Source organism: Tachypleus tridentatus, chromosome 2, assembly GCF_004210375.1.
Source record: "Tachypleus tridentatus isolate NWPU-2018 chromosome 2, ASM421037v1, whole genome shotgun sequence".
NCBI classification, from domain to species: domain Eukaryota; kingdom Metazoa; phylum Arthropoda; class Merostomata; order Xiphosura; family Limulidae; genus Tachypleus; species Tachypleus tridentatus.
Window position 1 is genome coordinate 31,536,436 of NC_134826.1, and position 19,090 is coordinate 31,555,525.

A 19,090-nucleotide genomic window follows, 5' to 3' on the forward strand; every position below is an offset into this window, starting at 1 on the left:
AGTCCAAAGGGCAGTTTGTGAAACAGAGAAGCAGAAGAAAGAGCAGCAAGTAACTAAATATCAGGACATACAAATAATCATTCATGACTTTTCTCTTTGTCATCAATAAACTTGGAGTAAAACCCACCTAAGCGTGAGAAACAATTCCAAGGTAAAATTAGGACAGGTTGAAAATTAGAAAGAGGCAGGATAATCCTAGTTCAGGCCACAAATCTCAAGATTGGCACATGGGCAACAAACAGCCTGGAATAAAAGCATGAGAATGATGATGGAACAGGTGGAATGTCCTACAGAGAAAAAAAAATCTTGTACCATCTCAGACAGATGCAAGCTGGTAGCACGGTCAAGTTGTGGGAAAAAAGAATATCAGTGACAAAGGAGGTTGAGAAAGAAATAGTGAGACAAGTCACTCTGATAAAATCCAAAGAACTTATGGAACTGCTGTAAAAGACCACCAAAAAGTAACAATAAAACATAGGCAAGCTCCTCCTTGCTCAAAACCCTCTGGTTAGTCACAAGTACTGATGGCAAAATGACCACTATTGTTCAATAAAACAACAAAAGGAGAAACACCTGGAAAGAAAACTGGTACAATTAAATAAGAATCAGGACTAGAAATGAATAGGAGAAGTTTGTGGCTCCAACTGCAACAAATGAGCAACTGAAGCATTTTGCAGCATTTCAAAATGCTTCAACTGTTGAGTAATAATTTGTACTGAGAAGTGTGATGTAAGTTAACAAAACTATAAAAAATGATTTTACAAAAGCAATTGCCTGAGAAGAGAGACATGTTGAGAAATGTTCCTGCTCATCTGTTTATGCTTACCACAAGCAATGCTATCCAGGTCATGAGAAGAGTTGTGAAAACCTCATTCAACAGACAGAACTGAGATTGTTATCGACAGACTGACACTGTCACAGCATGGGAGAAGCTATGGCATATGTTTACATTGTTATGAATAAAACTGCTAAGGGAAGAAGTAGGATACAAGTGAGACAGCTACCAGTTTAGACTTTATATTCAACAAATGAGCAAGTGGTTTTATTTCAGTTTTTAAGTATTACAAAATGATCAAGGAAAAATAACCAATTAAGTGTCAGATCTACTCCCAATATGCGAGTTTTAATTACTTTGTTTCAAAGAAGATCTTTAAAAAAAATACATATACAACAGTTTTTGTGTCATGTGATCCATATACCCTGAAAAATCTTCACCATAGCACCATTTCTCTCTTAGACACACAAGCTGGTATGTGCACACTACCTTACTTTCTGATGCAATAACATGAGATTAAAACTGAAAGAAACAAAGGAGGTTCTAGTAGAATAATGTAATAATAACAATCACCAGTTTGTAACTTGAACTACACAACACATAATGCATAAAGAGATCTACAATAAAACTATTGCTTCTACAAATAACTAAATTTAACACTTGTGTTATATAAAACACCTGTATCATAACTATCACTTTAAACATAAAAGTAATGTATATCTAACAGTAATAATTTATCATTTCATGAATTAAATGTCAATAAATATGTATGTAGCCAACTTATTTGTAAAATATTCTGTATCATGCTTTTTTTTCAGTTATTTTTGAACATCAAAACTCAGTTTAATTACATTAATAAATTATATTAATTAGCATATTGAAATAAAATTGAAGAATGCTTAACTTAATGATAAACAGGTGTATCTAGGCTATTTGTGTCTAAACTTATAAAGCATATAGAATTATTTTGAGGGAAACAGAATCAATTTAAATTCTGCCTCTCTCCCCCTGAATTCTAATACTTACTGATTTAGTACACTAGGTTTAATTATGTTGCTGATTCAGTTATTTCACCATTAAGGAAGATGTAATGTCAACTTTGTAATATAAAATTATCTTATCTTTCAATTTGAATTGCATTAGAAACCAACAGATCTAACATTTATGTTGATTACAGACAAAAATAGGAGAATATGAAAAAACAAACAAATGAAATTTATGTTTGCTATTTTATTTTACATTTCTGTTAATCTGAATGAGAAGAACTTTTTGTAACTTAATGTGATGTATCATTAACTTATCTTATTGCAAGCAACACTAACAAAGACAATTTTTACATTTAGAAACTTGCTACAAAGCTTTTCCCTGTGAATGTAGTTATCATTAACAATACTAGAAGTAATTTTTAATGCTATATACACAGATGAATGAAAGTGTGCATGTCATGACCTTTCTAAAGGATTACATCTAAATTTTATTAAACAACTTTATTATTAGTTCTTGTCAATAATATTGACATCAAAACATAGTTAATAATTCAACTCCTAACATAACTTAAGTTTCAATTTCAAATATTAAAAAATCTGTTCATTACTCTTCTGTGTCACAATAGGTCAACACTTTAATTTTTCCCTTTAGATTTTATATGACATAAAATCTGATAATGAAGTCTGAATTATTTATTCAGATCAAAATTCCACAAATGCATTATATTTCAAAACACCTGTATTGGATAGTTATGGTAACACCCAGAATACAGTACCAAAGACTACGTAACAATATTATTGAATATAATTATATATTTACCTTCAAAGTTATAGGTTATAAAAGATTTTTACCCATTTTGAACAAATATTGTAGAAAAAAAAAGAGGATGAAAATAAAGGTTTTGAAGGTTGAACATGGATGTCCACATTAAGTTAATTTGTTTGTCAAAGGTGTGTCAGCAGTTATTTATCAGATTAGTTATTTGAAATTACACACACATTAGTCATTTGCTAGAGCACAGATAAAAATAATTCTATTTACAAATCTAATTTCTCTCAGCCTATTATAAGCTCTTCATACACACCATTCTTCAAACAAACTTCTTGTTATTCCAGATCCAGGCATGTGAAGAACACCAGCTGAATCTTCACTGTAAGTAAAGGGGTCTCTTCTTTCCAATGATCTCCATCCAAGACTTCTATGTAGGTAGGAGCCCACAGAATCAGTTAAATCAGGAGTGCACAGAAATTTTAATGGAATCCTGAATACGATTAAGGAAGTAATTATTTGAGATAGATAGTGAATGCATATAAAATTATTATTAAACATAAAAAATGTCTATAAATCAATGATCATATTACAAAGAATATAATAACAATATAAACCCATAACTACATATGATAATGTTATTATCATCACAATTGTCTCAGTAATCTTAATTAGGAACTCAGCACATAACAATGATAACCTTCAAGACATTCAATAACAGTATAAATATGCTTAAAATAATTAACTATTAAAAACAATGAACATGCCATGATTAAGAGAAAGGTTATTGACCATTTCTACTATTTACATTGTAGATAAGTTACCTCTTTCAAAGATAATGCAGCTAACAATGTTATTTTTATTTGTAAAAATGTTTCTTGTAACTTTATGTGAAGATTTGGGGTTTAATCTGGAAACATTATGATCTTCAAGTAAAAAGGTTTATAACCATGTTCAAACCAATATAAAAAGTATCACAAATAAAAACATCTCAGGTTTATCAGAGTTTGGTGCACATTTGATTACAAACAATGTTGTATTTAAAGTACTTTGGACTCCAAAGTATATAAAGCACTTTTGATAAATAATAGGGTTATTTCCAGCTCTAAAATTACATTAACTATGAATTTTTCAAATCTGATAATGTCCTGAAATACATAACACTAAAAAATACAATGCAATAGTATCAAAGAGAAAAGAAGTATTAACCAATCTGTTATCATCAGTTATTTCAGCAAATATAAGTAAAGAGAGTATTAAAAGAATTTGAAGCTATAGCAATAGAAGCATTTGATCACAGTAACTTTTAAACCAGTCTTTCCACTGACAAACTGATAAAGCCTTTCACCAACAATTGTTAAATTAGCACTCTGTACCAGTGAACAAAGAACCTTTTTATAACAATGCCATTCACAAAAGTTAATATCTTCCTACATTGCATATAAAGTTACAGTGGGCACTTATCTCCTCTCAAATTACAGCTCCTCTTATTCAGTGCATCCCTCTAGATACAATATAGGAGAAGTAACCTGTATCAAGAAAGCTTGTCATGTACTTATTGATGGAGGGTTGGCACATGCTAATTTGCATGTCAAGATGTATTAGAACCACAATGAAGTGGAAGTTTCAAGGCTAGCGACAAGTGGAGGAAATTGCACGTATGGAGAGTAGCACTGAACAAAAGAAGCAAGGTAAGGTACCACATTTGAAATCACCATGTTTCACATTATACGAATTATTGCAGACCATATTTTTTTACTTCATGATACACTTGTACATTTTGGCCAGCATATATTCTAACATTTACAGTATATTCCAATGGGAAATAATTTTAGTCCACAAGATGCAAATCTGCATTTTTCAAATCAGAATTTTCATACATAACAAACCTCATTAAGACAAATTATACCAATGATACAATAACAGTAGTTTTAGTTGACAACTAGCATTTCTGTTTTCCCCACTTAAGTCATGCTATATTTTTTATCATTATTTTCATTGGCAGTACTAGTCATTTTTTTACAATCTTGTTTATTATTACACTTTTATCATATATTAGGTTGTCCAGAAATAAATGTCAGAATGCTCACAATGACATTTAGAAGCTGAATATTGAGTAACTATTGTTGGTTGGTTGGTTTAATTCATTTGTCTTTTACAAGGTGTCTTAATTGTTTGCTGTTTCAACTCTACTCAGACTAAGTTTTGCAACCCCCAAGGCATCATGGACAAGAAGGACTTTCATCTGATTTTCCTCTACGACTTCAAACTTGGACAAAAAAGCTACTGAAACTACATGGAACATCAACCAGGCATTCGACCATGGATCTGTTACTGAACATACAGTTCAGTGTTGTTTCCAAAAGTTTTGACATGGAGATGAGTCTTGAAGACCATGAACATTGTAGAAGGAAGCCATCCTTAGATAAAAACACATTAAAGGAAGCAATTGAGACAGACCCTTACTCAACAGTACGTGAGCTTGTAGAAAAGCCAGGCACAAGCAAATCAATAGTTGCCAATCATCTGAGTGTGATTGAAAATATGAAAAAGTTGGATTCTGCATGAGCTGGCTGAAGATAAAAAAATCAGCATTATGAGATCTGTCAAGGATGATGCTCCAAAAATTGAACAAATTAGGAATCAAGATTCTGCTTCATCCACCTTATTCCTCAGACCTTTCTCCAACAAATTTATTATTTTTTTAAGCATTTTGACAACTTTTTGAACAATAAACCAGGAAGCTGCAGAAGAAGCCTTCAGGGAGTTCACTGACCATAGAAACTCTGATTTCTACAGCAGGGACATAAACAGCATCATTACACATTAGCAAAAGTGTGTTGAAGCAAATAGTGCTTACTTTGATTAAAGCATGTTTTACAACACTGGTTTATACTTTTCAAACTTTGCAGTTCAAAAATGACATTTATTTTTTGACAACTTAATAGACTGTTTTGCATTGATAACTTACTATGTATTTTAACTAAACTAAATCTCCTAAGATGGATGAATCTTATGATACATTGGGATGATGGTAGAAAAGAGTAATAACAGCAACAGTGCCCAGCTAATAAAACAATGCATTATGATTTTATAAGTAGATGTACAAGGAAAGTATATTTAAATAGCTATACTGATTGCCAGTTGTTTTAGTTTCACTCTAAGTACATAACTTGCTCTGGTTAGAAGTTATCACACTACTATTTCAATGCATATTTAAAACTGTATTAATGCAGAAGATAGTAATAAAAATGTTATAAACTGTATTGCATTAGTACATACAAGTCAGCTTTGATTAGTAAAAGCAATTTGAACTCTTTGTTATTATTTGTAAAGATCAACAACTGAATTTTTTCACTACTTGATTAAAAGGACATGAAAATACAAACGTTTAGTCTAATTAGCTAAAGTCTCATAAAGCTATATATTTACATATATATTTATTATTTTTGATTATGCTGACCTTCCAGCCATGCCTAATTAACATTACATGACTTGCACTGATGCAGTACATGTGAACTCATGTTACGTGTCCTGTAATATAAAACTGACCTTTAGCCTTCCCAGTAATGACTGAGTTTTAGTGGACTAATATTTTGTAATATACAGTCACATTTCAATTATTATGCATCATATATAACTTATTACAATTTACAAATAAATTATTAAAGATATTTTCCTAATAATATATAACAATAAATCAAGAAGCAAAGTAAACAATTTTCTCTTCTCACTAGAACATATTCTAATCAGTTGTTGTGGACATAGTTTGCTAAGTCTTTTAAAATTTTGCACATGGAAGATATCAAACAAATTTTTCTTTCAGTTTTTATATATAACGTTGAACAACTAAAAAATCATAAATAGCTACATTCATACCATAGAATTCTGCTATAATTTATTAAGCTTAGTAACTAAAATGTATTTAGATTTTCATAAGAAATATGAAAGTTTGAGCAGACTAAAGACACAACCTACCTCACTGAAATCTGGGATCAAAAGAATGTGGTAGCTTTTCAAAGATTAAAATTGCTGAAAATGCCACTCTGGGGATGTTCTAAGCTGTTGATTGGTTATTTAAGCCATATACTGAAGTAAGTGTGTATAAGAGACCATTTCCAAAAATGGGAAGAGGTGAATGGGACCACTGTGTTTGATTCAGCATATAAGCCATATATCAGCAAAATAAAAAGGAAAGTTCTTATTTTATATTCCAGTTTGATAATATTCGTAATTTGAGTTTCTAATTTATATAAAACTATAGACTTAGTATTTTGACATAACAAATATCTCATTTTAAACAATGCTGCATTCCACATACTATACGAATTACTAAAATCTATATTTGGATGTGTTATTTTAATATTTTCAAATTAAGAAATTAACTCATATATAATATTAAAGTTTGAATTATAATCTACAATTTGATTTCAAAGTCACTGACATAAATTCATAAAATACTAGTTTGATAAAATTTTAGATGCTAATCAACAAACGAGATGACATGGCCTTTGACCAGTGACCTGTTGCAAAATCATGTGATGCTAAACACTCTTCAATTAGGAGAATTTCATAAAATTTTTCTTGTGAAGAAGTGAGCTTTGACAAAAATCTTCATTTAAGTATACTTGTAGTACAAACTAAAAATATAATGTTCACACATGCAATACATGATACAATTTTTTTTTAGCTTTCTATTAATTTTATCTTTCAAAATATCACTTACTGCAATAAATCTTTATCTGTCCGAAAATGTGCAAAACAACTGGAGAGAAGGATCACTTGTTTGAAATAATGTTCCTGTATCCACTGGATGAGAGAGGTCCTGAATTCTCTTCTTCGGTTCTGCAAATTTTTCCATAACTTGTAATAATGTTTAGTGTATTACCAAAATATCTTATTTATATACACTTTTTTTTATTCTATATCAAGGATGAGCGATAATGTTTGCTGGTAGACAACTCCCAGAATTTTGATAACTTATCATGAGTTGCAGATTTCTACTACATTAATTAAATTACTTTAACATCAAATGAATAAAAATTCCATTATGTTCTTTCTACAATTTCCAGGTGTTATGACAGGTAGGACAAAAAAGTCAGATGATCTAGATTTGGCCTACAGGTCATATTTTATCTACCCCCTGTTCTAGATGAACCATATCCCACAGATTATTTCATATATCATACTAAAGACATATTTATCACACTTAATTACAGTTATTTTTTACAGAATATCATTTCAATTATATACTGCTTCACAACTAAAAAAGAAGAGAGATCTTTATTTTTCAGATGTTTATACAAATTCAGAAATTTTAATATGATATGAAAAGTATACATTGCAATTGTACAAAATACTGTATATATTTTTTAAAAATTTGGAATTGTTAAAGTAAATTTATAAAGCCTTTTTTAATTTCTGATAATTTATTATATACGTCTCTTAAAATGAAATACTATGCAAATGTATAAAATAAGCCAAATGTTGTAGTACCTGTTGTCCTAAAGGATTCTAAATTAAATTCAGGTTAATCACACCTTATTTCACTCACACAGAAATACTAACTTCTGTACTGTGATGAGTAGCAAGTTAATTTATCTGTAATGTAATATACCACTGGCTAAAACAGAAATACATTTATGTTCTGCTCATATTAACATAAAATATACCCAATTTTATAAATATATAAAACATCCAACTTCATTTTAACTATATGTACCATTAATTTTGCAACCACATCGACTACAGTAGTAGCCTATCTTCTCCCTTTCAGTATAAATTATGTGAAATTATTTTAATATCGCAAAAGAATTTTAGAAATGATTTCCGAGGTAATAATATCTTTGATATGACCCTTGTCTTAGGACTTGTCTCAAAAGAATAAATGTAAATGTCCCAACTTAGTTATAAATCACTACAAGAATTCACTACACACACAAAGAAACATAAGTAAACCAGTAAAAGAAATGAAAAAAACAATACCTGTTGGTATTGTTTTAGTCTTATGAAATGTTTACTATTAATTTTCAATGTTAATCAAATTATAAAATTTCCATAATTATTAAACATGTTAAAATTAATGGTTATACTAAGAAAATAATAAAAATACATATGAATCACAAAACAAGTCAATTAAGTACTTTGAGAAGACAGACCTTCCTTAGAATAAACAAAGAAAGAATAATTAGCCCTTAGAAAGCTCTTGGAAAGTTTCTTCTTCTGTATTACATTAGAAAACAGACAAATGTAAGGTAAAAAAAAAGTAAAAAAATACTGAATATTTGCCTAAAACATAAATATTGAAACTCACTTTTTAAACAGAGTTTCACAGGATTTACCTGTTGTGATAACCAATAAAGACCTGGGTATGTTTGCTTGGAAAAGTTTTAAAACTTTCAGCTGAGTAGTGCCTAAAACTACGTAAGTTTTGAAATAGCCCATGTAAATAGACTTTTAATTACAGAGTATAAAAACTGTCACTTTCTTTACTTGGAGTCCTGGATTAACTCATTAACTGCAGGTGGGACATACATTTCCCAGTGTTACCACCCCTTCACACTGTGACTGGGACAAAGTTTCCATTCTTATTGAGAAATTGCTGTGTGTAACATACAGGAACAAAATGAGTTGAAAAGTATTTATTAGTATCCCACCTAGTGTTAATATATAGTTTCCTACTTAGCCCTTCAGTAATAAAAAAAAATGCCTAAGTGAAATATACAACAACTACACACCAACCTTTACTACATTTGTAAGTAGCAACCCTATTTACCCTACAAATATACTTAATGCACTTGACTCGTATAGCTTAGAAGATACTGAAAGTGAGTGAGTGATTAAGAGGCAATGAATCAAGAGAATGCTAGCTCTCTAGCTAAAGATAATTGGCTAGATGATGAACCTACATCCAACAGAGAAAAGCATAAACAGCACTGCTATATCGTATCACGGGCAGAGACATGAATGTGGGTTGCCAGCAAATTCAAGTCAACAAACGTTTATGTAAAAGAATAAACTTGAGTTTCATAATTAACTGTTCTCTTACTGATAGTTCAGAAGAATTAGGATTCTTCAAGATTTCTGACAATAAATTGATAAATGTAACAGTGAATGAAACAAATCACTCTTATAATATTTTGAAGGCAACACTCCCAAAAACTTCTCACAAGAGATGGGTGAAATGTATAGTCTTTTGTGTATAATAATGATAATGCCTCATAACAAGAAGCAGAGAACAAATCATTATTGGATCACAAATTAAATATTTGATATAAAATTAATTCATGGAACTTGTGTTTAGGGATCACTTTTTTTAAAGTGTTACATTTGCTACATTTCACCAACATTACCCAGCCTTTAGGTGATGATAAACTGCAAAAACCAAGGCTAATGCTTTAAGATATCCATGGGAACTTCCAAAGGAAATTCAGTCCATTCAAGATTTATTATGTTCATGAGAACCTAATGCTATAGAAAGTAAGGCTATGTTTCAAGTAATAGGTTCCTTTAAAATAGCATTATTTTGGGTGTGAAAAACTGTGTTCTGTGTAATGTAGAAAGTGATTATATTCTTGATTTTATTATTCATCCTGGGAAACAGGTTAAGACAGAACAAGATGAAGAACTTGGCATCTCTGGTTACATAATGAAGACAATGCTTCCAGGTCATCCTGGTAAAAGACATATCATACAGTGATAATTGTATAGTAGCCCGAAAGTGTTTCATTATTTATGAAAACAGAATACAGATGTATGTGGAACAGTGCAGACAAATTGTAAATTCATGACAAGACTAAGCATGAAAAATAGTGAAGTAGTATCTCATAACTATAATGGCATTTATTTCAGAGCTGTGCATATGCTTTCTACTGTCCATCAAGATAATATGATTGACAGTGAGAGGTCACACTAACCTGGTAAAGAAGTGAAGAAGCCCACATTCATGTTAAAATACATAAACAAAATGAGAAGTGTCAATGAGTGATATGCTATTTAGTTGCATACTGTGTGTTTGAAAAACTTAAAGGTGGTACATCAAAGTTTTTTTCTTCATATCCTAGATGTCAATATTAAATGCATTCAACATTTACTTACTAACAACTGGTAAGAAACAAGCTTTGCTTAACTTTGTTACATCACTAGGCCATGTTGTACATCAGGAAGAATCTAGATCAGTTAAAGGACATTTTATGAACCTAACTCCAGCAAAGGAATGTGCCCCAAACATTTTCAGAGACATCATGTTTGCTCTCATGCCACAAGATAATAAATTAAACAGCAAAGAACCCCTGACATGTGTTGAGACTGTGACATGCTTTTGTGTGCAGTCCTGCATATCAAGGAGTTTGGTGCTCTTAGATTACTAAAAATCAAATGTTTCATAAAAATGTACAATAACAATCAAGTTATTTTGTAAATGGATCCTGAATTATGCAAATATAGAACCATCAGTCTTTCATACATCAAGTATATGTATGATAAAATACACTAAATGTGTATTGGATAAATGAGAGTATTACCAGATGTATACAATGTCAATTGTAAAAGTAGCTAATTTCTTACATGTGCAAATTTTTAATACAAATAACTACAAAAATGTCTTTCAATCACCAAACACTTCATTGAAAATAAAATGTGCTTATCCATTGCATAAGAAGAGTGAGCTTACTCAATATACTGTATGTAAATTACATAAATGCACATAAACAACTTATTTCTTACAATATATTATCAAATTATGGAAATGAATGACTAATTGTTACAGAATTTTTCCAAACACTAAACATAACATTTATATTGTAAACAAAAAATAATTTGTGTATATCAAGTGTGTAAGATGGGCGAGATTACAGAATATACATCAGTAATTAGATTTCATGCCAATGAAATGTGAAAGTTATGGATTTCATTGTATAAATATGAGGTTGTCTTTATACAATAAACATACAAGTGATAAATGATAAATTAAACAATGAAGTGTACAGATCTATTTCATAAAAAGATCAAATTGGTTATATGTCTGGCAGCAAGATGATCCAGTACTTGTGAACTGTAAACTGATTTCAGGGATCAAAATATTAAATTCCCCGTTCCCAAGGAATTTCATTTCTTTGTTGGCTTTCTTGATCAGGAATGCATGGTCCACTTATATTTCTTTAGTTACGAAAATGAAAGTGAATATATTGCATGGATTATATAAATAAAAAAAACAATTCATTAGGACATGTAATCTTATTGATAACTTTTCCTTGAGTCAACATAATCTTATTTCATTATTTTCTTCTGCATATGCATCTTAAATTCAGGTACAGTCAGCTACTTTGGCGACTATGACAAGATAACTACGTTAATGCTAAATAAAAACAATAAACATTAAAGACAGATACAGCTGGACAATTAACTAAATTAATTTATTACCTAGGAGATTCAATTACTGTTACTTAAAACAACCGAGTAATCAAAATTTAAATTAGAATAAACTTGATTAACCCTATTATGATGAGAAGGCAGCTAGCTTCCAATAATAAACTTCTTCACTTCAGAATATATAGGAATTAATGTTTTGTCATTTTGCAAAATTGATTTATGGTAAATTGCAAAAATCAGATAATGTATGAAATTTGATCTCAGTGCAGATCCCATTTGTATCATCTGTAAATGAGCCCTTACACATTTCTTTTGAAACTTTTCATATCCAACTCAATGTACGGGTTTAGATTTACTCAAACCCTGGCATCTTTTATAAATAAATGTATCCAAGGTTTTATTTCTCACACGACTTAAAATTCCCTACAATGGTTATTTTAAAGAAAACTTTTATGGTACCACAACAAATGGGTTGGACAGTAACTAATGAATCTTAACCACCATACAAGATAGAACCATTGCCTAAATATGATTAGACAAAAAACATTCTTGTTTTTTGTTGCTATAAAGTAAATAACACTTAGGTATTTATTAATATGGTTTCACAAAAAACAAACAGTTGAGTTGTTTGTAGTGGAGAACAAAGACTAATGCAAAATTTTATAAAAAACTTTGAAATAAGCAATGAACCTGAGATTTTAATAATGTTTGTTTTAATTACATTTTCATTCAGGATATTCTCTTTGTATTATTTACAGAAGAATAAATAAGTTAAGGATATTTAGGGTTAGTTAATACAGTACAGAAGCTATGCAACAACAAACTACTCAGATAACATGAAAGGTATTTTTATTTGTAATAATAATTTAAATTTATTATTACTTAAGTAGAACACATATAAACACCTTAGTTAATGAAAAATAAAAATGATACTTACTACAAAGCAACTGAGATTGACCAAAATATCACTTATATCAGTGTAAGCCTAGGTCACAAGTGAAAGTTATGTTTATAACCAGTTTATGCTCTTACTGATCATTGGTGTTTCATGTCAATTTTACAGCTCCTTAACTGTTTCAACATTCGATATATAAAGATAATTAACAAATATAAATGATAAAAATAAAAGATTTATATAAATCTAACTGCATTTATACAAAATGGAATTTTCTGAACATGAAATAATTGAATTTTATTTCTTTTAGATTTTTCAATAACTTTCTTTGTACACACGTGCTTATAAAATGTATTAACAGACAAGAAAGTTATGTTATTATTAGAACAATACTTACATATTTACAGTTTTATTGAAAAATTCTACTGGATACATTTACTTGATTTTAAGCAAACAAAAAAATTAGAAATTGTAAAATAAAAGAAAATACTTTTATTGTTTTTAAAATCAGAATTTCAATAAAGTTTCTGATAATTCACAAACTAAAATATGATACAAATACTATAACAAATTATGGAAGAAATATCCAAGCAGAAACTATATATAATATACTAAAATGTAACAAGTTGCATGCACTTAGGTTAAACATTTTAAGTGCAACAACAAAGCAAATAGGAGTGACACCATGCCAACCTTCCTGTTTGGATACTGTTAGTATAATAAAAAAGTTAAAAACTTTCTTGCTACAGGCTCGGCTGAATTAGCCATGTTCATAACCTCAAATTGATCTTAAAAGTATAGCTTTTATACTATAACTTCTAATATGTTCTATGTATTTTTGCAGAATTTCTCAAGTTTTCATCACACATTCAATTTCTTGTTAAAAAAAATTATAATTATGAATGAAACATTTTCACTAAACATTTCTCACTGAATATATTGAGTCATAGAGTCGACTGCTCCAAGTGTAAAGCGATTTTCATGTTAAGATTAAAAATATTTTCATCATCTAAAAATTATCATATTTTATTTCATTAGCATGATCTCTAAAATCTCCTAAATAAATTTCAAACATTTTTGCCAATGAAACTATGTGATAAGAGCTGATAATTCAGCTAACCTCGTTGATATGTTTCCCGTGGGAATAAAGTACAGAAAATAATGTAATATGTAATTTAACAGATTAAAACTTTGACTTTCTATTGATTATAATTACTATCATGTTAACCTTCTCATCCTGGGTATCATTTACTGCACCATGACACAAGATTTCAGTGTCTTGCATCCAAAATTTTAACTACTTTTTTTATATTGTTATACCAATTAGTATAGCATAGCTTTGGGTCACAGGGTTTTCTATTTCATTTCTATCAAGTCTTTTTGAACCTACATTCTTTTCTAACATCATGATTAAAACCACAAGTTTTTAATTTCATAAAGTAATATTTAATAAACCCATGAAGTTTACTCAATGTGTCATGTCGCATATTTTCTCTAAGTCTCTTCTTATATCTATTTTATCCACCCTCATTCTCTGGAAACTATAAAAATAAACATAAATTACTCACCATAGAATCATCATTACTAAGACAAACAATTTTTATAGCCTTCAATTTTGTTTGATTGCAGAACTATCACATACAAATTCAGAACCCTGCTGCCACACTAACCTATCATCCTGTTTCATTATTTGTTAATATTCTCTCTTACATTTAATTATACATTAGCTGTAGCCAATAGAAATCAAGGTTTTCATTTATCAAATGAAACATGGCATAATGTGTTCTGAACACAGAATAGTCAATTCAACTTAACTTTCACAAGAATCACAACAGTTAGCTTGGAGAAATTTATAATGACTGTTATCATACAGCTAAAAAGCCAGAAAAACTGTGATAGAGGAAATTAGAGGGTACAGAAAATAAAGAGATCAAATATAAAGTGTTAAAAAAAACATTAGAAATGTATTTAGGAGGCTTTAGAGAAAATGGACTATTCAAAACAAATACTTGATATATTCAAGGACAAATCTTTTTTCTTCACTACAAACTATACACTTTTTTTTAAATGTAATACTAATAACATTTACTGAAATACTGCCAACTATATTAAAAGTTAGTAGTATCAAATCTATAAAAACCATACTTGTACAAAAAGGTCATATGATTGGTCAAATTGACTGATCCCATGTGAAGAGAGTTAAACATCACAGACCAAAAAATGAAATGAAATGTCATTTGATAAATTAAAGCAGGTTTTATATTGGTTATAATTAGTATAGTATTAAAAATCAAAGAGAACTAGTGGCAGTTTCAGAAGGAGAAGGTATGACAGGCTGGCATAACAAGAAAAGTCCAATTTTCTAGTTTATTGCTCTGTAATCAAATAAAATTGTCCAGAGCACTGTACTAATCTTTCAACTGATTAATGTGCCCAGTGATACATTGAGTAGCAGTATATCCTACTAAACTTTAACAAGGGATAAACTATGATAATAAAGTTCAGGTTTAGTTGTTGTTTTAAAAAAAACTACAAATAGGTACTTTCTTAATAAATAGCTTTTAAAAACTGCATTCTTAAAACTGATTTTCAAATTTTAAAAATGGTAATGTCTGTAGTTAATACTGCTGAGTTTAAGTTAACTCAGCTAGTGGAAGTATAGGAGCACAAGTGATAGACATAAAAACAATGTTTTATTGGGGAGAAACTACATATAAAATATTTTCCTCAAGTTAAGATTTTCAAGCTTAGTATGTGTATGTAAAATATCAGAAAAAATCTACAAGATTTCAAGTTTTAAACTCACCATTGCTATAGGTGCTCTTTGTTGTACGATGACAAGTTTGTGTGCAAGGCAGTGGTAGACTGTTGACAAAATAAACAGAAGATTCGGTAATTTAGAAATATTATAAAACACCTATTGTAACAATAAAAGCCCACAAAATTTGAAACAGGTTCTAAATTATGTAGGATAATGATGTAATTAAGCTTTCTGGTTATTAGCAATCATTTGCTAGCAGTCCTTCATTAACAATATTACATTAATTTCTGAGAAACATGGTATATTATATTGATAAATGGAATCCTCCCAAAATGCAACATAAAACAAAAGTTCTCAGTTCAATGCATGTTAACTTAACCAATGTTACTTTCTTATCTAAATTGTTTCAGCTCATATACTGTAGAACAGTAGTCAATCAAGAAAATGGGATACCTCAGATTAAGTGACTTCTTATGTCTTGGAAATAACATCATAGAACTAGCCTGAAAACAAACTTACGTAGTTACTTATTTTAAGCACTACCATTTACTATCATTCCTCAGCTGTAGCCATTTTACAGTATAATAAAAAAGCTAAGAAAATTTGGTACAATCTATAAGAAGCATAATATAGTACCTGGAAAACCTAACATAAATATTTTAATGACTCATTTTCTATACTAAGGATAATAAATAAATGTAAATGTATGAAATGTAATATAGTGTCATAACATACTTGTGATTTATCTGAGTGAATGTGCAGCTTCTGATGACAAGAACTCTACCATTCATTACATGCATATATGCTATAACATACCATTAAAAAATGATTAATATACATTTATTCAAATTTAATATATATTTAAGTATCTCCAACAGACATCTGGCTTTCTCATTTGAAGTGTAATATTCTATACTTCAGATATTCAAATGTGCTTAGCCATAAAATAATTTTTACTCTAAGTTTAAACAATTCAACTCCCATTTTTAGGCTATGTAACTCCATGTTTATAGCAGTAATTACTAGGGGTGCATATCTTGTAAGTAGTTGATAAAATATGTATCTTTATATTGATGCCATCATATGCTACCTATACAGGTACAAAAAGATTACCAATGGTTTGTTAAAAGTTGTCTTTAATTTATTACCTATATTACAAACACTGTCTCACTGAAGTACTTCATACTTTAGAGTGCACTTTCAAATTCTCAGGTTTGAATTAAATGGCAGTTGGGAATAGAAGTAAAATTTAAAAAAGTTAATATTTGTTTAATTGTTATTGTTAATTCATTACATAACTTTGCAGGTAATATTTTTGATATAAGAAATGAAGACAATATGTAGTATTCAACACTGTATACAATATTTGTATCATATTTCTGTGCTGCCACACCTTTAGTGAATAAATGACAAATGGGACTAAATTTAAGTTGTATATCCAACCAGTACCTCAGTTCTACAGATATTAAGAATCATTAACCCATTCACTACTAGTTCAGTTACAGGGACCAACCTCAATCATCTTGTGTTTGATACAGTTCTTATACCTTTTAATACAGCAAGCATATCATCATGAAATTTGGTATATTATCATTAAATATAAAAAGACTTTCATACAAAAATATCATTGTTTTAATTAAGTTTTAAAGCTCTTTAATTAAAGATTTGATCATGCATACTTTCTTTTCAAATGTTATCTATCCAACATGTAAAGTAATTTTGATTTTAATATTAAAATCTTTATATCCTCACGAATAAAATTCAGATAAATATTATATTGTTTTTAAAGAAGAACTTCACATTTTATTTGCTATTTTCTCTGTCTTGTCTTTGTGTGAGTTTGGTCAAAATGACTAACCTCATAACCATCAGGAAACAAGATTTAAATTATGCTTTTTTTCATTTTAGAATGGCTACAAATTATAACATGAAACCATAAATGTTTAATCTAAACAGCTTAAATCTTATAAGACTGTATATCTATTTACACTTATTATTTTATCGATTTCTCAACTGTGAATGACTAACATGAGAAAAGTCGCAAGCATGACATACATGCATCCCATCTTACCATATCCAGTAGTATAATACTTGCATTTACAAACACTTTGCTTTATTCTAGTGGATTCTAAAATACACACATTTGATTATAATACAGTACATACATATAAAAATTAATACTACTTGCATATAAATTCTTAAGCTTTAAGTTTTATTAAAACATAGAACAGCAAATAAAAAAATGTAGAAAACAACAATCTTTACTACTTATGATTGTAAATAAATTTGTACCCACTTGCTGTACCTTGTATGCTAATCCTTGACAAATTTCATACATGGAGATGTAAAAGAAATGTCTTGGGTTTTATACAAGCATTTTGAAATACAAAATTCTAAGTTACTCAACCAATATTACAGAATCCTGCTGTGATTTATCAGACTTACTAATTAAGCTTTATTTCACTTTAAAAACTATTGTTCTTTGAACAACACTTCCTCTTAGCCCTTTGGAAAACACACATCTGGAATAGTACAAGAAACCAACATGAGAGAAATTCTGCATGAAGTAGGTGTATGTAAGCAAGAACTTCCAAAAGTGGAAGAGACAGGCAGGGCCACTATACAAGATTCACTAAATATAATCACACTTTAGTAAACAGAAATTATAGGAGCTTCTTATTTCACATTCTAGCTTGTCAATATTGATAATTTGGGTTTCTAGTTCACAAGAACCTAAAGACTTTACACTTGGACATCACAATCATATGAGAAAAAGTTTCCTTCACAAAAAATATGGCACACAAAAATCAATATTTAGGATTTTGTTTTTAATATTTACTTTTAAAACTAACTAGCACACAATGCTAACATTTGAATTATACTCTACAATTTGATACCAAACTTATTGACATCATTAATAAAATAATTCAACAGAAGTATGAAAACTTCAATGTTTGTTATCTATGTCTTCCCTCTTTTGTAATGTATCTACCACTCCTCCAGAAATCTAGAACTTAATGTAAGTTATTCAATATACATTGTTATCACTCAGGTAAGGTGTAACTTTTATAGCCTCTAATTGTATTTGGTTTCAGAGTCAAACTATAAAATGAGACTCCTCCTGCCACACCCACCAATCACATCCTCTCTTTCTGAAATTGCCAATAGTTCCTCTGATGATTAATGTTATATTATTTAAAACCAGAAGAAAGCCAAAGTTTCAATCTACCAAATGACATATTATATTGTTTTCAGCACAAACAAGTGTCCAGATCCCCATCAGTCTCTCTGTCTGGAAAAATATTTTACCAAAAATGGTGCAATGGGCAACCACAAAGCTATTTTCAAAACCAGCTAGTACAAGCCAGAGATGTGAGCAGAACATTCCTCTTGTACTAACTTTTTATGTTATAGTCCAGGAAATAAGTACAGTCTTGATCAGATAAACAAGTAAAGATACATAAATACACACATACAAACATGTGGTCTTGCAGTACATTCCACTTCATGGTAAGCACATGTAGAGGCAGAGCAA

The 19,090-nt window shown here is 29.6% G+C and overlaps 1 protein-coding gene across 2 annotated transcripts in view; it reads right to left on the bottom strand.

Annotated features, from left to right (window-relative positions):
* Positions 1–19,090, bottom strand: part of LOC143240326 (proteasome assembly chaperone 2-like) — a 53,907-nt gene that overhangs the window by 28,169 nt on the left and 6,648 nt on the right. For both annotated transcript variants that reach the window (XM_076482579.1, XM_076482588.1), the window contains exons 3-5: positions 15,601–15,659; positions 7,257–7,375; positions 2,847–3,023 (exon numbers count right to left, since the gene is read on the bottom strand). In XM_076482579.1, the coding sequence (XP_076338694.1) occupies positions 2,847–3,023; positions 7,257–7,375; positions 15,601–15,659 (355 nt within the window). The remainder of the gene's footprint in view (positions 1–2,846; positions 3,024–7,256; positions 7,376–15,600; positions 15,660–19,090) is intronic.